This window comes from Ascaphus truei, chromosome 5 (genome assembly GCF_040206685.1).
Source record: "Ascaphus truei isolate aAscTru1 chromosome 5, aAscTru1.hap1, whole genome shotgun sequence".
Lineage (NCBI taxonomy): Eukaryota > Metazoa > Chordata > Amphibia > Anura > Ascaphidae > Ascaphus > Ascaphus truei.
Genome location: NC_134487.1, coordinates 178,660,076 through 178,687,440, shown reverse-complemented (window position 1 = coordinate 178,687,440; position 27,365 = coordinate 178,660,076). Strand labels below are relative to the sequence as shown.

The 27,365-nt window shown below is 40.8% G+C and overlaps 1 protein-coding gene across 3 annotated transcripts in view; it reads right to left on the bottom strand.

Moving 5' to 3' along the window:
* Positions 1–8,408: 8,408 nt before the first annotated feature.
* Positions 8,409–27,365, bottom strand: part of TIA1 (TIA1 cytotoxic granule associated RNA binding protein) — a 29,069-nt gene continuing 10,112 nt past the window's right edge. Inside the window, exons 2-13 of one of the 3 annotated variants that reach the window (XM_075601336.1) lie at positions 21,410–21,506; positions 19,158–19,256; positions 17,991–18,045; positions 17,779–17,811; positions 16,801–16,888; positions 15,912–15,987; positions 15,031–15,139; positions 14,041–14,136; positions 13,873–13,957; positions 12,366–12,489; positions 10,982–11,127; positions 8,409–9,616 (exon numbers count right to left, since the gene is read on the bottom strand). In XM_075601336.1, coding sequence (XP_075457451.1) covers positions 9,490–9,616; positions 10,982–11,127; positions 12,366–12,489; positions 13,873–13,957; positions 14,041–14,136; positions 15,031–15,139; positions 15,912–15,987; positions 16,801–16,888; positions 17,779–17,811; positions 17,991–18,045; positions 19,158–19,256; positions 21,410–21,506 — 1,135 coding nt within the window. In that variant the 3' untranslated portion in view covers positions 8,409–9,489. Of the gene's footprint in view, positions 9,617–10,981; positions 11,128–12,356; positions 12,490–13,872; positions 13,958–14,040; positions 14,137–15,030; positions 15,140–15,911; positions 15,988–16,568; positions 16,629–16,800; positions 16,889–17,778; positions 17,812–17,990; positions 18,046–19,157; positions 19,257–21,409; positions 21,507–27,365 lie in introns of those variants that run through there. The other 2 variants (XM_075601337.1, XM_075601338.1) reach the window with 2 other exon arrangements.

Sequence of the window (27,365 nt, the reverse complement as noted above, 5' to 3'; positions counted from 1 at the left end):
CCCCCCCTGCACCTCACATCACTCTCCCCCCTGCACCTCACATCACTCTCCCCCCTGCACCTCACATCACTCTCCCCCCTGCACCTCCAATCACCCCCCTGCACCTCCAATCACCCCCCCTGCACTTCCAATCACCCCCCCTGCACCTCCAATGACCCCCCCTCCCCCTGCACCTCCAATCACCCCCCCTGCACCTCCAATGACCCCACCTCCCCCTGCACCTCCAATCACCCCCCCTGCACCTCCAATCCCCCCTTGCACCTCCAATCCCCCCCTTGCACCTCCAATGACCCGCCGCTTGCACCTCCAATTACCCGCCGCTTGCAACTCCAATGACCCCCCCCTTCACCTCCAATGACCCCCCTTCACCTCCAATCACCCCCCCGTCACCTCCAATGACCCCCCCTGCACCTCCAATCACCCCCTGCACCTCCAATCCCCCCCTTGCACCTCCAATCACCCCTTGCATCTCCAATGACCCCCCTTCACCTCCAATGACCCCCCCTTCACCTCCAATGACCCCCCTTCACCTCCAATGACCCCCCCCCACCTCCAATGACCCCCCCCCCTTCACCTCCAATGACCCCCCTGCACCTCCAATGACCCCCCCTTCACCTCCAATCACCCCTGCACCTCACCCCCTGCACCTCACATCACCTCCCCTGCATATCTCCCCCTGCACATCACCCCTCCTGCACATCACCTCCCCTGCACCTCACCCCTCCTGCACATCACCTCCCCTGCACATCACAACCTCTGCACATCACATCCCCTGCACATCACCCCCCTTGCACATCACCTCCCCTGCACATCACATCCTTTGCACATCACATCCCCTGCACATCACCCCCCTGCACCTCACCTCAATGCACCTCACCCCCCTGCACCACACCACTCCTGCACCTCACCCCTCCTGCACATCACCTCCCCTGCACATCACCTCCCCTGCACCTCACCCCCCTGCACATCACCTCCCCTGCACATCACCTCACCCCCCTGCACATATCCACATTGGGAGCAGGGGGGGGGGAGCGGCCGCAGAAGAGCTCAGCTGGCAGTGACTTCCCCCTCCTTCCCACGTTGCGAGCGGGGGGGGGGGGGGGGAGGGAGCAGGGAGGGTGGGAGCGGGCCCTGCGCATGCGCACCGGGACCGCGGGGAATCGCCGCCATTTTTAAAAAAAAATTATTTATTAAACTGGCGCCCGGCTGGACTCATCGCGGGCTGCACAGAGAGGCCAGGCGGGCCGCATGCGGCCCGCGGGCCATATGTTGTGCAGGCCTGCTGTAGAGGTTTGTGAATGGGACCCTGAAACCCATAAGAAACCTTGCAGCCAATGGGGAGCGCAGATTCCAAGCGCCAAACCAACAGCGGCAAATTCAAAGATACTCTGTACTGAATAGACATGAGCCGGCTTCAAAGATTTTGACTCAAGAATTCTTCTAAGTCCCACTTTTTGAGAAGGTAGCGGTCGCGTCTGGCATTGCTTGCCGAAATCAGTTGCAGGACTTTCGTGAGTACCTACCGGTCATTGGAAAGGGCTCCTACAGAGGTCATTTTTGTGAATTTCGTTTAACGGATAGATTTATTCATTAGCCCCATTCCCAGTAAGTGTGTTAACCCTGTAAATTGTGGTACATTGTGTGTATGTCTTTTCCTGAAATAAATTACAATTTATTTTACCTCCTTGCTTTGCTCAATCAATGATCCCGGTATAAAAAGGTGTTGATAAACCTGGTCTCCCGTGACAACATTATTTCAAAATAGGTTATCATGATTGCACATTTAAAACATTTTTAACACAGGTTTGAAGCACGGGGTCTCTGGAGTTGAACCCCATTAAGTTCAGCTGTGGGTACCGCAAGCTTCCTGAGATACAGACCTCCAAAGGGGGTGCCTGTATCTCAGCAAAGTTTAAAACTCCTGCATCACACGGGCCAATAGGAAGCCGAACCTGATGATGTCACGGCTCCCTATTGGCCTGCAGGGTTTTGAAACTCCTCCGTTACGTAAACCCTGCGCCTAGAGCGGCTACTGGCACCACCTACAGAGAGGTGTGTACCTCCGGAATCAGGATAAGTATGTATAGTATAGCAAGTATACAATCCATGTAAAATGGACAACTATTTCACTTATAATAATCATCGGTTTGCACTAAGTCAGATCCTGTAATGTGTTTATAATTATATTTTCTGAGCATCAAGATGTCTTGTTAATGAAGGATCGACAGCTCCCCTGAGAGGCTACAATAATGCATTTAATCCGTGAGGATGTTTATGTCACAATGTAGATTGTCGATGTGAACTGTGTTCTTTTCACCGGTGCCTGCATCATACCGAGTATGCTTATTAAAGGGTCAGCTTCATTAGTTGCTTAGACAAAATATACTTATCTCTCGTTTAGAAAAACAAGGCAATTTAATTGCTAATTTACTAGGAGCTCAAAAGGACTTCGAAAATAGAAGCCAGCGTAAAATTAATTTGCAAATTAGAAATTGTGTCTGAGTGCTGATATGGCCAAGCAGGAGTACTTACACAAACCCGTCCAATCTATGATACCTGACTGGCCTTTACAGATAGGCCACGATTTACTTGCACCCTGTGCGTCACTTGGAACGCGTGGACCGCGGCCCAAGTGCAGCGCAGGGAGAATTTCCCATAAGGATTAATGCAGCAGGGGCCCGTGCTTCTGAAAAGGACCCCCGTTGCGTTAATTCTACCATGCCGCAACCAGTCTGGAAGAGCTGAGCAGAGAGAAGCAGTCCCTCTCAGTGGCTCCCCACAAAGATCTTGCAGCAGATTGCGCTGTTTTTAATTACTATTTTTAGTACATAGGATTGAAGCAGGGGCTCTCCAGAGCTGAACTGCATTACTTTCAGGTCCGGGGACCTCCTGCTTCCTGAGGTACAGGCCCCAATATGGGGTGCCTGTATCTCCTGCAAGTTTAAATGTCCCAGTTACGTAGGCTGTGACGCGGGACATTTAAACTTGCAGGAGATGTCGGCACCCGATACGAAGGCCTGTATCTCAGGAAGCAGGGGTCCCCAGTTCTCAAAGTAATGCGGTTCAGCTCCAGCAACCCCCTATTATGCACTAAAAGGAAAAATAGTGCGATCGCCTATAAGAGCTGTGCAGGGAGACAGAGGGGGACCGCTTCTCTCTGCGCAGCTCTTCCAGACTGGTGCGGCCCGGTAGGATTAACGCAGCAGGAGTCCCATTCAGAAGCAGGGGCCCCTGCTGTGTTAATCCTTATGGGAATTGAGTCTGAGTTTTTGACCGTGGGGAATCCGTGATCGGGCCGTGATCAGGCTCCCTTCAGCTGCAGTTTCCTTGCATGCAAATTCCAAGTAAATGATACTCTATCGGTATATCCAGTTCTCTTAGGTTGAGCTCACAGGTGTCCAAGACCTTGTCTTGCCCTTCGAGGGATATAATTGTTAAAATCCATCATGATCGAGCCAAAAAAGGTACTTTTAATGCAGCTATATAGACTCATCCCATACTGTTTTAGTGGTCTAATTTCGAGATGTTCCACGACATTCCCCCTACTGCCTTGCAGTAGAGGATCCTTCTTAAATCAGTAAACTGTAGATTGAGAGGGGGAAAAAAAAGGTATCACAAAGCACTGGGGATTTCCTTTCCTCTAATGGTTCCAAAGGCGTTTGTAGGATATGTCTGCATTTTTCCCATTTTGTCTCTCTCCAGTAGATATCACCAAGGCAGGGGTTCAACTCCAGTCCTCAAGACCCCAAACATGTCAGGTTTTACATATATCCCAGCTTCAGCACAGGTGGCTCAATTGAAGAGCTTGCTGCAGCACAGGTGGCTTAGTCTTCAACTGAGCCACTGATTAAGACACCTGTGCTGAAGCAGGTATATCCTGAAAACCTGACCTGATGGGGAGTCTTGAGGACTGGAGCGGAGAACCCCTGCACTAAGGGATGAGTGGGACAGCCACTGATTCAGCTACCTCACCCAGAGTGGGGTTTGGTTCCCATCAAAAGGCCAGCCTTCCACTTCATCAATCCTGGAGTATATTTCCTAAAATCCTGTTTAGTTTGGAGAGTTTGCTGGCAGATCAGTCACTGCCAGCTGTCAAGTTGGATGTACTCCAAGATTTCCATGGTTATTTCAAGTTTTAACTTTCATCTGTTTATCGGTTTCTAACTTATCTAAACGATTCTCCTACACATCTTTTGACCAATCATGTGCAAGTTGCACAATAGCATTCATTCAAGAAGTTACATTTTATTTAAACCTTAGAAATGTATGTTATTTAAGTTTAAAAATGCCTTTTGGGACAGACTGATGTCTTATTGGTTTCCTCCTATGAGAAGGCAGCATTCAAATTTCTCCTATGGCAATAAACCAGTTATCTTTCTTCCAAGACGTCTCATTTGATGCTCTCAAAATGTCGAGAACGAAAGGGTCTGACAAGCACTGCGAAAGGAAAACATTTGCTATCGATGGGAATTTCCCTTTCACCTCATGTTTACCTTACCAAGGGAAGCAAGAAACCACCCACAACATTGAAGAGGCTCAAGTTTCTGGATGTGCTAATATCACCAAGATGGAAAGTGGCCCCAGAAGTGCAAGCCAATAGAGAACTGTTGGGACAAATTTAGACTCAGAAGAGCAACAAATTCCAATCCAACTCCTGAACCCTGATGACGTTTGTTCAACAAGACGCAAACACTTGTACACCATTATATCCTTAACAGTTTATATTCCTATACGTTCTTAATTATGTTTATATCCTGTTCTCCATTTCAAGTTTTTTTAACACTATAGTAATATGCTACTTGTTCTCCCTAAATTATAAAACTTATTTTGTACTTGATGTGTACTTTAAACATTAATACTCATTGTATTTAAAACCTCCACATAGCAGGTATTACATGTAAAACTGGGCGGCATTCAGGGCCCTATTAGAAATCTCCCTTAGATTACTTTTTTGGGGGATTTCACGCAACTGAGATTGTCTTTATATTAACAAAAAATAAATGCATTAGGCCTGTCTATCGGCGGTTAATTATACTTTGTTCTAATTCATTTTTTTTATTCCCTTATTCTTGTTTTCCAGTTTTACTTTCCAAAATGTTTATCAAGGAGGTATTTGCTACATATCTCACCACTCTTTTTCACAGGAAAGCCAAATACATTACAATAGAAACAAACAAAGTTTATATGGCAGAACAAGCTTCCAAGAGTTTCACTAAAGGTTTTGCGTAAACACCCGCAAAATGGTGCCTTGGGGGTCCCTGTCCTTTACAAATAAATACTATATAGCAGCCCATATGCTTACGGTTTCACAGTGGCATCCCTTTTCTACAAATAACACTTGGATAGCAATAAAAAAATTCCTTAGGCGACATACTGAATCATTTTTCTCCCACCCACATTCTGTTCTATCCCCACTGATCTACTTCCTACAACGCACCTTACATTGAATATTTGGGATTCTTGTTGAAAATACAAATGTTTACTGTCCTTTAAAAGCAAGAGTTCTTCCCTGGTTTGGATCCAAATCCTTTCACCTCCTGGTGTAATAATGGGGTCTTTAATTTTTGGCATTGTTTCAGCAACAGGAAGAATTTTAACATTTGACAGGTTGAAGCTGGGAAGCAATCTTGGGAATTCTGAGTTTTTTCTTACATACCTGCAGCTCTTACGTTCTTGTGTCCTGTCAAGGTTCTTGGCCCATCTCGAAAGGTCGAAAAATGTGAAAATATAATCTCTTCTATGTACAAAACTTTCAATGATCAATCTTTCACCAAGTATGACTGGGAGAGTGAGTTTGGCTGTGTTTGATGAAGTTGACTGGGCTGATGTCTTTAAAAGTGCAGCATATACAAAATGTAGCAAGACTAACTATTCTCAGACCTCAAAATACAGGCATACCTCAAGTTTCCATAGGATTCAATGCTATTGTTGAGCAGAATGCTTGGGCAAGCAGTGTTAAAGCAGCAGTTCAAGCAATATCCTACATGTTTTTTTAATAAATAAGTTCTGTACTATGAGAAAATACTTGTAGCATTTAAAAAATATATATATTATAAAGACATTTTTTATGTTTCTAATGTAGGAAGCATTTCCAAAGTGACAGCCCCTTCCGCTTCTGATAGGCTCTGGCAACCCACCGTCTCTAGCAATTAACCAATTGTATCTAATAACTGCCCACTCGATCATATTCCAGGACTACATTGCCCAGAATGCTGTGCAAGAACTGAATTAAATAACCAAGAGAAAGCGATCGATTACAGGAGAACGGATCGATCTGCAGCTTAGCTAATCAATAATTTTTTTTGTTTTGTTGAACTGCAGCTTTAATCTGGCTACATCTACGTGCACCATACTGGGGAGAGAAAAAAAGTGTTATAGAAAATTATGTGGCTGGTACCTTACCCCAAAGCAGATTGTTAAAGCTGCAGTTCAGTCAATATCCTGCATGTGTTTTTTTTTAAATAAATCAGTTCTGTAGTAAGAAAAAATACTTTTAGCATTTTCTGTTTTTAAAAAAACATCTTTGAAAGACCAATTTTCTTGCATTCTATTTTAACAGCCATTTGCTACGGCACTGCCCCTTCATGTCCTGTCACAAGCCCTGGCACACCCCTTTGTCAGCCCTGCCCTCCCTCTAGCACATGTCAATGCAGGAGTGCTCATGAATATTCATGAGCTTCCACTGAGAGACAGAAGCAGAAGAAAAACAGATTCCTTCACTAATTATGTCACCAAATTTCACCTATCAATACATGGAGAACGAATTGACCTGCAGCTATACAGTTCTTTAGGTAATTAGAGATTGCACACATGAAACTATTGAAGTAAAAAAATAAATTAAAAAAATTAAAAAAAAAAACATTTGGACCAAAATAGGAGAGCGTTGGGATGTCCACATCGGGATGGTTTTCTCTAGTTGTGCAGGTCCGTTGTACCTTTATTATTTTTTCACTTACCCAGTAATAACAATTTGAGATCAGATCTTGATTTTGTTTTCCTTTTTTCTCGTTTCCAGATCCTAATTTTTTCACCTGGATTAATTGTCTCAAATGTATATTCGTGGAGGCAAGTGACCTTAGAAGGCTAAAAGATCTAATAGATCAAATATCTTAATTTTGTCCCTGACTATCCTTGAAATGAAACATGCCTGCCCAAGAACGCTTTAATTACCTCCAGCTCAGGCATGCCATAATTACTGGGCTCACAATATATCTAGAAAACTCAAATATATTAAAAATCGAACAGCAGCTTCTAGTGGAATAGCTAGCACTAAAATTGTATTTTTAAGAGTGCTGGGTGAATTGAATATTCTGTAACTTTGTGGACCACAACTACATTTCCATGGTGCAGTTTCAAAATCATGTGCAAATGTCGGATATTACTTTCTGTATTATCCGACATTATTGCTTATTCAACACGCTATTGGTCACGTTTAGGTCGGATAACCAGGACTCTAATGCACAATTACATTGACCAACATATACATCCATTTTCTCTGTAAATAGGGGATTTATATTAAGTTATCTTTCAAGCTTCACTTTTTAAAAAGATTGTTACAGTATTAACTTTATAAAAAAAAAAATTAAAGTGTCCTTACATAAATGGGTCTTATTTAACAGAAATGTTCTGAAATCAGCCATAAATCCACATGCTTACAAATAGGCATTTTATACAATTATCCGAACCGTTATTACAGCTGCACAGAGGGAACATACTCCAAAGCCAATGTTAAAACATAACACAATTTGTTGCATTTGACAGTAGTCAAACACACAAAAAGTTGCGATACAACTGCAGAAAGTTCTACAGGCACCTTTTGTATATACAAAAATAATTTTTGAAAATTAAAACGTAATGTTACCCTACCACCTGCCATCATACCTTAGTAACCCGGAGGTATGTGCCATGCTACTCTTGATGTGTTTGTGAAATGCAAAATTGTGATGTAATATCTTATGTGCATTATGAGGTCAAAGTAACACAACCCACTCTGCCAATTTGCTTATTAATACCCAGAATCCCTGGCTGTAATTTACCAACTGTATGATGGGGGTGCAAATACACATGGTCTATTTTTGCTGTATTTTGTACTGTGGGGTCTCGCCACTTTTTAATCACCATAACCTAACTCACAATTAGTATTAATCCCACTGGAGTATCTGAAGACAGCACCCCAACACCTAGAAACTATCCAGTGTATTAGTTATCAGCTCAACATTTTTTTGTTTCATTTGCACTCAGCAATTAGCACCTGGAATAATAATCGACCAGAAAGCTTTGTTTCCAAAAGATTTAGCAAAGATTTAGCACATTATGCATATTACATTTTTGAGGGTTGCACCAAGTTTTTCTACAACAGGGTTCAGAACGTCAGTGCATGTGAAGAAAGAACGATGAAACAGAACAGGCTGGTTCCATAAGAATTTATCACATTGTAGTAATTATTTCGGAACAGGATTGTATAATTTCCTGCTCCACATAAATTTTTTTTTTCTTTTTTGATCACAGAAGATAAAAATCCTTTAGAAATAAATCCAACGGGGATTTTTTCCCTAGGCACCTTCTTATAAAGAACAAAAAAAAAAAAAACCCCAAAACAAAAAACAAAAAAACATTAATGGAAGTTGAACCATCTGAGAGTTACGCGTACGGGCTCAGGTCAAGTCACATTTTCTGATGTACGATAAGTTTAACCCTTTCAGCGCCAAAGGGGCTCTCACTGTGATATAGAACCCCCTTACACTAAATGATTTAACACCATTGTAAGGCAAGAAGCTCTTTTAAAATGTCTAGATACAAATGAATGTAAACCAAAAAAATTGGGAATAAAGACTGTTAAACAACAACAGTGTGTACATTGAAAATCTGAACAATATGAAAAATGTGTTTGTTTTTTTTTCTTATATAAAGACTGTCATTGAAGGTTAAGAAAAAAAAAACCTAAACCTTCACAAACCAGCGTTTCACTTTTTGTACAATTACTCTTTATAATACATCTCAAATCATAATAGGAATGCAATCTAAAACTGCACACTATTTCAGTGAAAAAAAAAAACAAAAAAAAAAACGACATTTTTGTGCAATTTGCTGCCTCAAGTGGCAGTAATCCCTGCATTGTTTTTTTTATTATTTCAAATAAGAACTTAACCATTTTACTGACGAAAGGACCTGCAAGCAATGCTTGAATGGCCTTTTCGTAAGAGACAGTTAAGAAACAATTACATATTTAAAAAAAAAAAAAAAAAAAAAATGAAAAAATGAAAAAGGAAGGCAAAAATTGGCAAACATCCAGCATTTCTAGTATTTTTTTGTGGTTTGTGTTTTTAACCAAGTGGATGAAAGTTTCATGATTAAAAAAATGATTTGAATTTTTTTTTGTTTTAATAAATACATTGTATCTGACATTTGCACTGACGTGATGTGATAATGGTTTTGAAGTAAACAAAAAGGCCAGCAGAGGGTTGCTGGTGTCGGGGGGAGTCCTTTCGCTCATTGTGTTTGGTATCCAGCCATACGATATCCTGTTTGGTTCGCAATCATGGTTCCGTTCTGGCCCGGAGGAGGCTGGACTCCGTAATTTGGTCCCATCCATGCTGCTGCAGATGACGGTGTTTGACTGTAACAGATGGAACAAAATACATTAATGATGTTGCCTTCTAAAGGAATTAAAAACAAAACAGTCACCAGGTAAAAAGTCATCAGGTAAAAAGGGCAACAATCCAGGAACAGAGTTGGACTTGCCTAGTCAGGTTTAACAACTTGGACTCCCTCATGACGTTCAATGGACGTCACAAGGGATAGCACACCATTACTGACAAAGGGGTTGCAGCAACGCAGTGTGATTGAAGTTACGTCATGGATGGGGGGCCTCTTTAATAGTATCTCCCAAAACATTGAACAGTTACGAAGGAGGGGTGTCTATTTTTCAATTTAAAGCGGGACATCTGTCTTTAGCTACTGGATTAAGACTTTTGTCTGTGAAATCCTAGGATTCCCTGGTGTCTTGCTTCTCTTGTGGCTTTTACATTTCCATTAATGGCACCAACATTGTGGTGGTTTCTCAGGTCCTGAGTAGGTTGGAGAGTACTCTTAATCTGGACTTTTAAATGGAGGGGGCAGGGGGTTCCCTTCTTAATCTTAGGTGAGGATTGCCAGCAAAAAGTCCCACAAAATGTTTCTATAGTAATGTTTATCCTCAATGGACATTTAACCTCATGAGTGCTGGACCGGCTACAACACTAGAGTACCACAGCTTCTTTGGCACGGCACCATCACGTGATCGCGACATCACTAATGGGAAAGAAAGAAGTCCTTTCATTGCTCTGCCACCAAGATCGTGTTCCATAGGAGCGTAGAACGTGATCTCACGTAGAAAATAAGCAGAAAACCCATGACCCAGCCACTATGTCATTGGGCCCATGGAGTGCCAGACCCCATTACATAGTGGCTATCTAGTGGGGCATCCAATGGGTTAATATTACTGCTGCTGGGGTGGAGCCTATGGGATGGTCTTACAACATTTTGGAAATAGGCAAACACCAGTGAAACAAGAGCCAAGGTAATCCTAGTTTTACAAATATACACATTAATTAAAAATACACACTTGTATTTTTACTGTTAGATGTTTCATTTTTACCAGTGCTGTTTTACTGCTGAAGTAATTAGGTCCATCTTAAGCATGTATTACTTACTGCATTCTCCTCTACCAACACTGTTGGAAGGCTATTTTATGAGTTCGCCACCCTTCCAGTGAAATAGTATTTCCTCACATTTCCCTTATAGGATTTGTCTAGGTTTATATTAAGATTAGCTTTATTGTGGCTTTAACACTGCTAGGACCAAAAAGCAAAATTTCTTCAGCACTCAAGAGGTTGTCTCATTTCGTCCACGATACCAATTTTATTCATCCCAGACATTGTACATTTTACCGTTACTGCCTTACTCTTTACTGTGGGATAAAGTACAGTGCTCTGCTACTTACCTAAATCCCTGCTGATTCCATGCCTGTCCATACACCCCATACGCTGGCATCTGCCAACCATTGGGCACGTATTGGCCTATCTGCTGAGCTCCTCCGTACCACTGGCCCCACTGACCGTACGGCGGGGGGAAGCTAATCTGGCTTTGCTTAGGAGGAAGAGGAAATTACGTTTTGAGTTAAGCGAACGCAGCTTTGGAAGAACAAACAAAGTGGGAAAAGGGACAAAAATACAAATTCCGAGTATGTTCATTACAAGCCAACCCTTCAAACAGAAACAGGATAGAGGAGAGTTAATCACGATCTAAAAAAACTTAATTAACATCTACATTTAAAATAGACCTCGTAAAAAGTCTTTGCGTCACATCAAATGGAGGACACGTTTTGCATTTTGTAACAAATGACGCTTTGTATTTTATTATAATTACGGGTACAACCGAAGTTTTAAACTTAAATCGATTCAGCTAGTGAACACAAATCTAAAGCAGGGATGACAGTTTATACCACTTACTGCAAAATTGCGTAAGTCCTGCCGATCTTAAATGTTAAAATTTGCGCCAGAGTAGTATAAAAGAAGATTTAACACCTTAAATGCAAAATAGAAATGATTCAGCGCACAGCCAATGGAGTGGGTGCCAAACAAAATGAGTAAACAATTATCTTTATTGGTCCATAGTTAAAAAAAAACGGAGGTAGGTACCCTACCCTACCTCCATTTTTTTTTTTACTATGGACCAATAAAGATAATTTTTTACTCATTTTGTTTGGGACCCACTCCATTGGCTGTGCGCTGAATCATTTCTATTTTGGACTTCCACTACTACTTCTGGCTGCACGCCCACCAGGGCACACTGGACTGGGGTACATCGATGCGAGTACAACTACCTATTCTACTTATCTTAAGTTGTGAGCCTAGGACTATCCCAATGAGGTTTTGACTGGGTTTATTACCCCCAGCCTTGACCTTCAGGGATCAACATGTCCAACTACTGACTCCACTTCTATCAAGATTAATACTGTTATACCTCACTAGCCCCAGTGTACAGTGTCTGTGTCTATATTATGTCAATTGTATGAAGGGTAAGAATCCAGCGCTGGAGCGCATGTATCACTAATTTGCTCTAACACCTTAAATGCAAGCTGGATTTTATTTATTTATTATTAAAACATCACTGGTGCAATTGTGTTCTGACGTGGATATTAAACATTTTTACTATCTGATGAATGCAAAGAAAAGGCCCGGGTTACAAAAATACAAATAAGGGGCGTTTCACCTTCACAGCTCACCCAGACTGCAAACGTGTTAAAAACATAAACCTTTCAAGGTTCATGAACCTATTAAACATGGGAAAATGGCAAGAATTAAAAGGGCATTTACCTCTCTTACCTGCTGAACTGGATTCAGCATATCTGGAGTCTCTTTGCCCCAATAACACTTCACCACGTGGCCCTCTACGGTGGTTCCATTGACGCTGACAATGGCATGTGCTGCACTCTCGTGGGAACTGAACCTATTCACAGAAAGTGACAACCAAGGTTAGATAGTTAGATACTAGACAACTATTGGACTGGTGAACGCAAGCTCCCCCAAGACGATGAGCGTTTCTTGCATGAGTGCTGACCCCTTATGACAGGGGTCTCCAAACTCAGCCAAGAGCCACCAACAGGCCAGCTTTTCAGGATACCTTGCTTCAGCACAGGTGGCTCAATTGAAGACTGAGCCACCTGTGCTAAAGCAGGGATATCCATAAAACCTGGCCTGTTGGTGGCTCTTGAGGACTGAGTTTGGGGACCCCTGCCTTATGACATACATCTTAGGGAACTCAAAAGTTTAAAGTAACAGTCTTTCTTATTAGTATATTGAAGGGGGGGAAAAAAAGTGTTTAGCTTTTCCCCAGGTTTGCTGAATGTAGCCATGTCAGCTACTTCAGTTTTTCTGTTTTACCAATGACTGAATCAATTACTTTCCAGACCAAAAACAGATTTACTGATGGCTTTGGCACGGACAAACAGCCTCATAAAAAGATTAGATGAAGGTGGTAAAAACCTTGCAAAGCATTAGTGGCTAAACATGCAATCCAATCTACAAACTTGTACATTCAAATACACATTAAATACGTTATTGTGAATTGAAATACAAACACCAGTGGGAGAAAAGAAAAACTGGAATGGTGAATATTTTATATATCTTTGAAGCTTGTACAGTTTTATTTTACTATACTTAAATTTATGAAAAGTTATTCAGTGAAACCCTCCAAAACATCAGATTTATTTAAATGTTACATAAATAACTTATGTAAGGGCAGAGGTAATATATACACCCAAAACAACAATAATCTATTTAGGTGCATAGAATATGTAGGCTGGGGATTTAAAGGCGCAATACCCCTACCAATTTTTTTTAACCAGATGAGAACTGGGGGATCCTACGGAACCAAACGTCGCTATTCACAGTTCCGGAGACCCCCTGGTTCCCAAGATACTTACCGGTGAATGTGCCGGCTTTAAATCTCCCTCCAGGAGCAACAAAATGGCAGCCAAATCTTTGGCCAATAGTTAGCCGCAATAGCATCGGTTGTGGCTTCCTCCTAGGCGGTCAGTTAAATCCCCTTTAAAAACCAGGACATTCCTTGTAACTTCACCAGTAAACATCTCAGAAAGCAAAGGTCCCATCGAGCTGAAAATAAGGGCTGAGGACCCACTAGTTCAAAATGTATTTAAATTTTTTTAAATAACTTAAAAAAAAAAAAAAAAAAGTGGCGAGTTAAATTAATTAGTTAGGGTAAATAGCAAAAAGGAGGTTTTGTAAGTGTTGTAAACGGCCGGCCTTGAACAATTTTGTTATGTAACCCCACTTGATAAATACGCAGTAGATAATATAAAGCAGAACATACCGTACAAAGGAGTACCCTTTATCTGGGAAGACTCTGACCTCCATTATTTGCCCGAAAAGTGAAAAGGTCAGTCGCATCACTTGTTCTAAATTACAGCGAGGGATACATGGTTAGACAAATACTCATTACAGAAAAGAGACAGCAGGAGTGAGGAATCTACGTGCTCACCTGTTAACCCTGACGTCACACCACCACAGTACACAGTGCAGTTGCTGGGGCTTGACTGGTTGACCACTTCATCGTATGACAACTGTTTGGTATTGGCTGAAATATGCACAGATAATCATTGAATTATACTATGTTTAGGTGGCTATTAGTCCTATAAATAGGAAAATATCTGCTGATAAGAAGACATGTGGACTGTTGTCATTCAAACAAACCATACATACACTCTTGAACGGGTTTGTCTCTGACAATATAAAAACAAAGAAATCAAGTGCAAATATCACTTATTAGTGGGTGATTTAAAATGAAAAAATAGTAATGACTATCCGTAAAAATACATAGTAAAAATGAAATTCTTTGGTAGTGCTGCTCCGTAGAAACAAGTCTTTTCCAGTTGTCTTGACAAATACAGAGACAGACAGGATCCAGAGATGAAAATGTCCCAGGAAATATGTGAAATGGAAAACAGCACTAACAGTGCCGGTTTCCACTTCAGATATTTCCTCAGACATTTTGCGCTTCAGATCCTGTCTTTCTTGGACAATATATTAGACGAGTGCGCGATACAAAAATGTAACTAGCATGGACACATACAATGTACAAGGCGATCCATGGTCCCAATTGCTTACAGCATCAAGGCCATGATAGACTAAATCTGAAACAACCTATCCTTTCCATTCTTTAGGATACTCTGTGCAACCAGGAACACTCCTGGAGTCTGCTCCTGAAAGCAAACCTGTATTTGCCCATTTATCCCATAAACAAGTGTTCTCTTATGCCCTTAGCTTTTTGGTTTCGGCCTGCTAAAATTGTATTTTCCTGGCACCAAATGGCTGAAGGATGTCACCAGTTTATCCTTGGGGCTGCTTATGGAGGGTACTGGAATGAGCTTAAAAACAATGCACTGCAGTCCCTTCCGGCTCCTTAATTAGCTTGGAGAAGCAGTTGGGGTGAAGGTGCTCCCCTCAACCATGATCTTGAAGACCGACTCACACTCATACGTGCTCTTCGGAACTGGAGGCTTTCTCGTGGCCCAGTTAGTTCGGATCTGTCGCCCACCAAGCCACTGGCCTCCCATTTGCTGTATAGCGTTTTCTGCATCCTGCCAAAACAAGAGTAAGGACAGCCATCTTAACCAAATGGGGTCCCTGGCAGGTAAGGGGTTAAAAGAAACATGTTCCGCACACACGTGTAATGTGGGAGGAGAACGTGAGATCAACTGTGTAGACCGTAACATATAAAGCTTATTTACCCTACACAAACCATAGAGTAAAAGAGGTTTAGCCGATAATACCCAGCCAAAAACGATGTTTAACATCACCACAATCAAAACACCAGTATATGATGCTATATGAAATAAGTTATTATATTTACGGTGCAGTTCCACTTGGGAACAAAGGGAATGCACAAGTGTTTTTTTGCAACTCCAATTACCAATTAAACCTAAACAGCTATAAATAATTTACAGGGATTTTTTTGATCAATTTGAAAGTTTTCATTTACAGCATGGACACAAAGTTGTGGGGTTACTATTTCTCATTTCCACCACCTTATGAAACCCCCCTGGTACATATTAAGCAACAAGATTAACAGCAGAGATAGATTGATATCTACACACATAGATATCTATACATACACACGCTTACTCTATAACCAATGTATTTAAAAATAGCAGCGCTATTAAAATTTACAGAGTGCGCCGACATGAAAAAAAAAAAGAAAGTAAATCACTATTAAAAAAAAATTACAACCCAAAAAAAAAAACCATGGACAGGGAAAATTGCTCTAAAAATCATGTTTTATAAAGTGGAATATGTGGGACTACTCAACCTGAACACTCACTCAATGCAAAAGCTTTTCCGTTTAACACTTACCCATTTATTGAGGAAGGACACAAACCCGTAGCCCTTGGATTTTCCAGTTGTCATGTCTTTCACCACCCGGGCATCTCTAAATACAACAGAGTGACATTTGGTTTACCCCACAAGGCTGTTGATAATGGTGCCAAATAAAGAGAAAGGTAAGCGAAATCACACAAGACCACACAGTGCCCTCCAAAATCATGTCTCGACCCTTATTCAACGGAAAAGTAAGAAGCGCCAGCAAATCAAAAAGTTGAAAGCGGTATATTCAAATCTTTCATTAACATCTAACTTTCTTATTTCAGAGAAAAATGACATTTGTGTACATGCAAATCAACAGATTCTAAAAATTAAAATAAACACACATTGACACAACTATGGCTGAGGTCCACTCACAACAACGCTACTTTAACATCAAGTATGGTCTAAAGCAGCCATTTTAAACTCCCGTCATCTACATTATTTACAGTTGTACACATTAGATCAATGGCTTTTCAACTCCTTCAGTGCTGGGAATTCTGCAACCAAATGCTTTGCAGGCAAACCCAGCTCTGAAAAAGGTAAACCGTGCAATTTACATTTGTCATCGCAAACACATTCTAAATTACTGAAATAGAAAAATAAAATAAAAAAGTAATAAGAAAATTGAATTAAAAAAAAAAGGCATACGTGGCCTGTTAACTGAATTCTCAGGTCAATGCGTTAACCCCCTTTTTGGTCTGTGGCCAGCTGTAAATGTTGAGAAATTAAACATTAAAAAGTGTTACAGTATGAAAATAAAATGCAGTACTGACATTTTTTTGTCAAATGATTTGCCAATGCAAAATATAACTACAGCAATGTCACTTCACACAGATCAAAACGCACTAACAGTAACTTGAGTTAGGAAATCAGAACTTACGATATTCTTCCAAATGGTCCAAATGCTGCTTTTATGTCATCGGTTGTTATTTCTGGACTTAGGTCACCAACAAAGACATGGAAATGATCTTGTTGGAAGAGTAGAGGGGTAGGGGGGGGAGGACACACGGTCAAAAAGGGAAAGAGAATATCCATACAGTACATTAAATGCATCAACTAAATACAAAGGAAATGGTACATTCAAAACTATCATTACTGTAGAAAAGTAAAGCATAAAAATGTGCACGTAAGTACTTATTTAATTATAAACATTATCAGAATGTTATTCTGCAGAATATATTGATGGGATCAAGTTAAGAGCAATTGCCTACATGTTCTAGTTTGAGGTGTCGATTTTACAATAGACAATTTTTTTTTTAGAGTCTATCTGGGTCCAGATGTTAAGAATAATATAATACCCCGTTATTTGAAGGTCAATGAAAGAGAATTATTGTCTAGTCCTCAAATTTATGTGAAAAATAATAATAATAATAATAATAATAAAAAAAAAAAAAAAAACAACAGGAACACACACTCCCTTTAATGATCGATCGTCTTTATTTTTTTTTAAGAATTTAAGTAAACTTCAGACTTAACAAAAAGGTCTATGGAATGCCAAAGTATTAACCCCATCGAGGCTAGATGTTTCATAGCACATTAAGGATTACTGCTACAATGTGAATTTGGATAGATTCAAAGCTAATGAACAAAAGTAGCTTCACAACTGCATTTGTATGCAGAGCAGACACAAAAGTATAAAGTAGTAACTAGCTTAATGAACCCAATTTAAGGAAGGCTTAAGAAGACAAGTGTTTATGGCATCTCTGGCAGCAGAGAGACCTATAGAAGGAAAGGGGAGCAGCCCAAAACCAAGGTGGTGGAGGCAGAACGAGGGATAGGTGAATAGGTAAAGCCTGACTGACAATAGCCATTGCTGGTCACTCTCGAGATTTCATTATGTGTAAGAAGACACAATTACCTTGTGAACGCAGTGTGCTGACAACGGAACTACCTGATGACAAAGATTAGATTTGTTCTTAAATATATTAGCACAAACACAGCAAAACAATCATCTCAGGATTATCAAAATGTTTACTGCAAAAATCGGGTATGTTTTTACATGCTAATAGTTACATTTAGTATTACAAATAAATATATATTTAGAAACAGAGGATGGCTTGATAAACTTACTGTTTGAGTCTTTCTTCTGGCTGCTGGGAGTTGTAGCCCAGTTCACTTTGACTTCCTAGAATAGAAAAATTATATTTATAATTGTGCTACAAAATGTACAGCCCTTACCAGATTTCTGAAAATACATTTTCTTAACCCTTCTTTGTTGTAGAGTTAAACTGCCTTTAAAATGTATCGCCTGTGTACTTATCAATTGTTTAGAAAAGTGTCAAATGTTTTGAGGACTCAAAACGTATGTATCTTAGGATATATGATGAATGCACAAGTCTACAACAGAAGATTATAGAAGCTGCCCAATATTCCCTAATCTGAGAAAAAGTATGCAGTTTCTGCTTGATCAAGTTTGGGAAAAAATATCCTGCAGAAGTACATAACAAGAATGAACATTTCTCATATTTGGCCAAGACACCCATTTGCATGCACAAAAAACTATGGCTAGTGATTAATGTTAAACAGTGTTCTGCTGGTATATGAAATATTCAAATACAGCTCAACCCCCTTATAACGCTGTGCTTGGGGTCCAAAGAATCCCATCCCGCTATAAGCGGATCGCGTTAGAAATAATGTACAATTGTATGCATTGTACAATAAAGTATTTGACACCAATAATCGTGTTGTAAAGTATTCATAAATACGAAAATTGGGAGCCACGCTTGTATCGCGTTATAAGCGGATTCGCGTTGGAACGGATCGCGTTAACAGGGTTGAGCTGTACCTGTCAAAAACAAATATTTGCTTGAATTCAGCAAGCTGCAGCAGTGGTATAGCGATTAAGCTCAAAATCAAGAAACGGATTTGTTTTATCTGAGCGTTGCATTTATTGAGTATAATGTACAGCTGCAGTAGCCTGGTTAGTCGTGATGAAGTGTAGCTTCCTTTCAGTTATGAGACCTATTAAATGCTTTTTCTCTCTTGAATGAATGTACAGCAAACAATGGCATCAAGAAAACTAGGTAAAATGCAGCACTAGTAATTTAAAAGCCCCTGATGGGTAAAGTAGCGAGAAAAAGAAATACCACTTACCCCATGAACGGACAGCTGATAACTGCTGCCTCTGACCAGAGAAGATACCTACTCTATTTTTCCAGGCAACTATGTGGGTTTTTTTTTATCCCGTGCTGTGCCAGTATTTTCAGGTCACCAGAGCTTTCGTGTTTGACAGCTTACCTTACCCATTATCTTCCGACCATTCATAGCAGCTAAAGATGCGGCTGCGTGGCGGTGTTCAAAGAATTCCACAAAACAGTACGGATCATTCCCAGCCGTCTGCGCAACACAAACATCTTGTTAGTAGGCAAACTCAGAGCTAAAAACTGCGAGTTTCTGATTTATCAAGGCAGAAGTACAAAAACACTCCAGGTGTAAAGAGAAAAAAAAATCATTGATTTAAATGGAATATTTTCCTCTGATACATACGGTGCAGGTTTGTTGGCCCTGAATTGCACCAATTTTACTGTGATGTACAGATTCGGGCAAATCTTTCCCAAATATATATATATATATATATATATATATTTTTAAAAGACGGGGTGTGCGCTGAGCACGCGCGTTCTAAGTGTGAAACTTGTGTGTTTTGTCAGTGAAATTGTATTTTGATAGAATGAAAGACTTAAGAGTATAATGACTATTTCAGTGACAATACACAAAGGAGTTTCACTTAGAACGCGCGTGCTCAGCACACACCCAGTCTTTTTTCTGCCTCTTGGTAGAAGGCGGGAACAACATGAGTGCGGGGGACGTTGTGTGCACTGGTTGGCTGATCAAATCACCCCCTGAAAAGAAACTAAAAAGATATGCAAGTAAAATACTTTCCCATGCATCTACATCTGAGCTGTGCTGTAATAGCAAGGCTGATTATTCTTGGACATGTGTATTGTGGAGGTCTGTTTGTTGCTGCTCCTTTTTGTGGTTTGCAGGATACACTTGGGTGGTTTTATAAAAATGCTAATTCTCAGGTTTCACCTGAACCTGTAGGTGCTGTGCTCCCAATTTTATATCAAACCTGCTGCTGTTGTATCTCTTTAACTGTTTTACCAGGACACACAATACACAACAAGCACAGTGAGGTTGATGGGGACTGCAGCGGCGCCGCCGCCTGCTTCTGCGCATGTGCAAGAAACGCCGGACGCTCGGGTGCATGCGCGCTCCATTAAAACTGAAAACTTCTGTCAGCATTGGGGACTTGTTGGAATTAAATAAGTCAAAGCCGTTTAAGCTTTGAGCACTGTGGAAGTCGCGTTATGTTTAGGGCCAATTGTATATATAAAAGTGACATTAGTACAGTATATGTACATATATATTACTCGCTAGGAAGTGCCTAATAAGCAATGCAAGTTAGGATGCTCTGTTTGAAGACTATAGGAACAGTTTTAGATTTAAATTTGTAATAGAAAATGGTGCTCCGCGCTGGTGCAGTGTCTGAAAGTTTGTACACCGAGTTGCTAAATCTCTTGCTGCCGTCTGCCTGGGAGGACTCCACAACCTCCTATAGAAAAGTGAGCTCCCATAGGGAGACTCGCAAAGACAAAAAGAAAAATAGGCAGAAAGGCGCACCTAGTAGCAATGATATTTAATCAATAAAAGCCCACATGGGGTTAACAAGAACAATTAAAACCAACGTCTATAACAAAATAATTACGAGCATGTAAAATACAATACAAAATATAATACAAATAATGCATTAAGTAAACTTACAATTATCCTAAACGGAGAGTGGTGCCGAAGGTCCGGTTGTCAGCTGGGTGCAAAAGATGGCGTGGGTCCGGACACGAAATGCTCAATCACGCTGAAAAACCCTTCTCTCTCCCAACAACTAAATGCTCACGTTGCAACCTCCCGTGACCTCTACGCGTTTCGCATTTCATGCTCGTAATTATTTTGTTATAGACATTGTTTTTAATTATTATTGTTAACCCTATGTGGGCTTATATTGATTAAATATCATTGCTACTCAGTGTGCCTTTCTGTCTATTGTTCTTCTTAGATTTACATTTGTTCCCAATTAATAGGCCCATTATGGCTGCAGCTAATAGCAGGGGAGAAGACAAGAGCTTTGCAAGGCTACCAGCAACAATTATTTGCTTCCACAAATTAAAAACATCACTGCCACCTAATCATTTGTTTAACTCGCCCTCAGTTTGAGTTCTCAGATATATTTATCCCATTTATTTCCACTGTGTCCGTGTATCTGACTTCTTCCTCAAAATGTTTTAACCCTTTTGCAGCAATGCCTTGCAGGCACCACTGGCAGCAAAAGGGTTAATGTGTGAACCTCAAAACAACTTTGTGTAAGAACTGACAATATCAAACGGAGGGGATCAAACTTCATAGCTATTGATATTTTAAAACTTATTTTGAAATATTCCATTGGATTCCACAGGTTTTAGTGAAGTTAAAATGCTATTGCGGCAAAAACTTACATCCATAATCATTTTGCAGCTTTTACAGGGACCGATCTGACTGAAGAGTTGTAGAATCAGGGCTTCAGTCACGTCTCTAGACAGGTTTCCCACATACCTTAGGAGCAGAGAACACATATAAGGCTGTGAACCACATGACTAATTAGTTACAATACTTGCAAGTGAAGCAACAAAACCACATAATGATAATGACACACACACACACACACACACACACACACACACACACACACACACAATATAGCTGGTATGGAGAGATGTACAGAGTGATCACATTCTTCCAGAGAAGTAAACATATCCTATGAATACAGTGGAGGCTATACCCGCACTCATGCTTCCACAGGTCTGATCTCTCTGCATCTGCTGTGTTGGAGTACTCAAACTCCTACAGGCGTCTCACACTGGAGATTTCCAAGACCAGAAAGACGGGAAAAAAAACAAAGCGCACTGGAGATCAGTAAACACACATAATTGGAGCAATATAAAAAGTCCAGGTAGTCCACGTTATCCGACATTTCGCTTTCCATTAAGGTAGCATAGAGGAGTTAAAATTGACGTTCGCCAGCGGCGATGTCCTGAAATATCAGGTAAGTGTCCTATGAAAACGCAGCATATCACAGAGTTTCCATGGGATTCAATGGCAATCTTGGGACACAATAACAATACCCTAACGAACCAGAGGGAACAATGAAGCCTGCTACATCTGTACATTTAATTACAACCCCAAACCATCTAAAAAATTAATCTTGACCATAGCAGCTCAAATCTCTGATGTCCCTGTCCTCCAACGCAATCCAAGATCTCAACTCGACAACGCAGTTTAAAAAAAAAAAAAAAAGATTAATTTTTAAAACAAAATAAAAAATATAGTCTTGGCATTAATAATTATACAGGGTGTCCATAGCTTTGTGGTTTTCAAACTTCTACTACCGTCATGTTTTCAAGGAGCATTTATACAGAACAGGTAAAATTAATCTCATGTATGCGAGCAGACCCCTGGTACCAGGGTCTAAATTGTCCCCCCACCGTAGGACAGCAGCAAACTGTACACGTTGTGGCCAACTCCATGTCAGGGCTTCTCATTTCTCTCCATAAACCATTGTGCTCCCAAAATATTTGAAACATTTATAGGACAGAACTAATGTATAAGGTTATTTTAATGGTGGCACAAATGACTGCTTTAGTTGAACAATAACATTACTGATGTTTTCACGTTATGTATCTTATAAGTAGTGTTTATGTAAATACAGTATTTACATAGGGATCTATAACTTGTTTCAGTGTGGCATCAGGTTTGAGACCAAACTATGATGAATTCATTTAGATTAACAAAATAATGTTAACTGAACATTTTAATTGTAGGTCTACCTCTATGAAAAACCCACCCAAGCATCCAACTGTTCTCTTCAATAAGACCAACATGCATCTAGTGTGACACAGGTAAGGGCATCAGTCTAATAATAAATATATTTATTTACACCATATGATCACTATTACAGTTAAAAAAAATAATAGCATTTCTTCTGCTACTACAGTAAAAAAAAACACACCTATGCCTGAAACACAAGTATGTCAGAGAGGGCTTCTCAATTTTTTCTATCTTAGACAAACAGCAAACAAAAAACATAAACTTGTTAGCTCTTAACTTTCACTGCCGGAAGGGCCACACCACTTTTCCGAGAAAGGTTGCGAGCCTGTGATCGCTTGGATATTGGTCATGTGCTTGCGAAGTGACACCGATGACACGAATGGAAGAGGAACCATCTCCACTTCCTTCCACCGCTCCTGGAGAGCAGGGAATGGGATATTGCCTAGAAAACGAATGTAAAGCATATAACATCCTCTGGATGTCACAAGGGCCACCAGACCATGTATAACTGCATCTAGAGCAGGGGTGCGCAAACTGGGGGGCGCAGCGGTTAGAGGGCCCCGTGCTCTTGCCCAATGCATTTAATTGAAATGCCGGGGGAGGCGAGAGGCCTCTGTAACTTCTCTTACCTGCTCTCAGACGGCTCTTCACGGACGCATCGCCATGACAACGCGGGTTCAAATGGCAACGCGACGTCACATGACGTTGCCGAAGCTAGAGAACAGGTAAGGAGGGGGGCACGGCCAGGGGGGAAAGCAGACAGGGGGCGCGAACAGAAAAGTTTGCGCACCCCTGACCTAGAGGATGAAGAACTAATTAATTAGTAACCATGATGCATCTACACTTCTCCAAAGCTAATATGGCAGAACTCTCGTACTATATAATCAAACTAAACTAATGTCAAACTGTAAACCCAGTTACGCAATATACATATTAAAAAACAAAAAAATTCCCGATTCAGAAATTAGGTAAACCTAGAGATTAAGGTAAAACATCCTAAATTCTGCCAGAAAGGGAGGACACACTTTGAAAGCAATCAAAATCCATACAGCTGGTTAATGATGCATGGAAAACAAACATTAGGCCACTTAAGGACAGCCAGAGTTGAAACACATGGCAATCCTGCTCATGTATTAGTGGACTTGGCAAAAAAAAACATAAAACCCAAAACTTGCACAGAATTTCTAAGACTACCTAGTAAATACTATATAACTAACATTGGAAAATGTGACTAATTTTGCTTTCATAAAGGAAATGTTAAAAAGAAAATAGAGGGGGCAGTGTGATGCAATACAAAATCTCCTGATGAAAGCATGTTTATGAAACATTAAAACACTGTCCAAATATCGTTCTCATCTTGTTCTTGATCCCCTCAAGGCTGGAATTCTCTCAAACTGGATGCGGGCGAGTGCTCCCCCATCCTGCGATAACCCCCCCCCCCCCACATGCTCATTCAAGGCAATGGCATATTAACATCCGGTTCAGGGAGCAATTTCCCGAATCACGGCTTAATGAGTGCCAGACAAAGTCACAAGTTCTACTTGCGAAATGATGACACATGAAATGTGAGGTATGTCCAATTCAATGTGAAAAATTATATATTTATTAGAGAAAATGTGTACAGTTGCACTTATAGTGCCTTGCGACGGCGACGTCGCTCAGAAACAAATCCATTGACTCCGTCGCAAGCGCTTATACAGGCATACCCTGGTTTAAGGACACTCGCTTTAAGTACTCTCGCGAGTAAGGACATATCGCCCAATAGGCAAACGGCAGCTCGCGCATGCGCCAGTCAGCACGTCCTGAACAGCAATACCGGCTCCCTACCTGTACCGAAGCTGTGCGCAAGCGGGGAGACTATAGAGCCTGTTACAAATGCGTTATTTACATCAGTTATGCACGTATATGACGATTGCAGTACAGTACATGCATCGATAAGTGGGAAAAAGGTAGTGCTTCACTTTAAGTACATTTTCGCTTTACATACATGCTCCGGTCCCATTGCGTACGTTAATGCGGGGTATGCCTGTAGTAAACGTGACGGAGCGACCAAAAATTTTGAAGCCGGGTAAATTTGCTTTTTTTAGAGACACTCGCCACATGTGACTGTCTCTAAACCAATCAGATAGCGCTGCCCGCCCCCTTCGTGACGTCACTGGCCTTATCGCAAAAAAACAAATTATAACGGCGGCGTCATCAGTAGCGTCGCCGGCACTATAAGCGCGGCCTAAGGAACCTCTCTGGTTCAGACCTACATAATGACTTGCACACACTGTGACTCAAAGCTTTGATGAAATGCTCCCTTCATTTTGCATCATCTCACTTTACTAAATAAACAAAAGAACATTTTACTTTCAGCCCAGGTTTCCTCAGTTCCCCAGTTGAGTGAAGTTTGCATCTGACTCATTTCTTCCTAGCTCATCCAAACTCTTTTGTAGCAATAAGGAAAATGGACAATTTTACCAACAATTTATGTAGATCTAGTTTCTTCCTTGCTGCGAGTTTCGTACACCGCTAAGGCCGTGCTTATAGTGCCGGCGACGGTGACGCGAATTTATAGTGCCGGCGACGGTGACGCGAATTTGCCCGAAAACAAACGCATTGCCGCCGCGTGCGCTTATAGTGCACGCGAAGGTGACAAGCGACGTTGCCGTTGCGAAAACCCGCAGCTGGCAAAATTGGATTTTTCAAGGGCCGTCGCGTCACGTGACGGCCCTTGAACAAATCAAATTGCGGGAATCCCGCGATGCGGCCGACCGGCGAAAGATAACTTTGCCGGTGGCGAAGGCAACGGGTGACGTCACCCATCGTATTGCCGTCGCCATCGGCGGCACTGTAGGCAAAGCCTTAGTCATGATAAAGTCAATTACTACTGTATTATGTTAAAATTTGATTTAGCTGTAAAGCAATTTCATTACAATAGCTGTAAGATCTAAACTATGAAATTCTATATAATCACAAACTATGTACAGTTATAGGACTTGCAACCAAAGCAAGCCACTGAATGTATATCTATATAATACTGTTGGAGCTCCTTCAGCAGTGAAGGAGTTTAAAAGCTATGAAAAATATGCAACATTGCATGCCCTTCAATTTATTTTCATTCATCCTTACAATCTTTATATGAATATCATATGAGGTCACCATAGGCTTATTTGGCCAAATATAAGACAGACACAAATTTATTTATTTTGAATACATTATAGAATTTGATAAGATCTTAGAAGAATATATATATACGAAAAGAGAACTTAAAGCGCTACAGTGAAAATTACCTATTGTGCGTATAACCACAGTGTATAATTATCAATTACATACATCAATTAATATTAAATAAATAAAGGGGAGGTGCACCCAAAATTACCTATCCCTAAAACAAATGCAGCCAACAAGGTCCACGACCCCACAAAGTGCCGAGTAGAAAAGTATATGGAAGAATGACCTAGACGCAAATGAAAGAACAAGGGACAGGGAGGAAAGAAAACATAGGGTGTCTAATCGTGGAGAGAGACGTGGAGAGAGACCCAGCTGAGGAGTTCCCTTGGATGAGATCAGCTCCAGAGCAAGTGAACAGAGTTGGCGAAATCTCGCGAGACTTGGAGCAGAGCACGTGACGCGGACGTGTGCGGTGGTCAGACGCCGGTACACGGAGCAAAACGGTGTGGAAAGGACTCCAAATCAGGTCTATACTATTGGACATCAGCGGGTCGGGGCACAAACTGAATGTGAGACTCAGTCTGGTTAAAATCTCTCAAATTGCCCGTTTTTATACTTAGAGTGTGAGTATTTTATTCATGTGTGTTTTTTAGGTTTTTTTAAAAAAAGTGTGTTGCACTATATATGTTCCCTCTCTATCCTCATGATATCCTCTGAGAACAAAATTCAATCAAGAAAGAAGGCAACTGACATCTCTGCTAGAGTTAACTCCACAGTTCCAGATCCCAATTGTGTAGATAAAGGCTCATATTTACCACCTAAGGGTGAGTATCTCTCACCATCTGTTTGTGACGCTTAGAAATACTACCCTATGTTTTCTTTCCTCCCTCTCCCTCGTTCTTTCATTTGCGCCTAGGTCATTTATATTTATAATATAATATTATATATATATATATATATATATATATTTATATTTTTTTTATATATATAGAAAATCAAGCCTTATTGGTACGCCTTTAAAAAAAAAAATTCACACACTAGTGTGTGTGTGGTGTGTATATGTATATATCTGATCTGTCATCATCATGCTATAAAAATGATATAAATGAGATACATGAAAACTGGTGTTAGTGAAGTTACAGGTGCCAATAACTATAGTATTTTTAATAGGGGAGGGAGAGCGGTGTAAGAAAGAGAGATCGAGAGAAAGCGAGAGATATCGAGCGATCGAGAGAGATCGAGAGAGAGAGAGAGAGAGACAGAAAGATAGAGAGGGAGAAAGATCGAGAGATCGAGAGACGGAGAGAGAGAGACAGAAAGATAGAGAGAGAGAGACAGAAAGATAGAGAGAGAGAGAGACAGAAAGATAGAGAGAGAGAGAGAGACAGAAAGATAGAGAGAGAGAGAGAGACAGAAAGATAGAGAGAGAGA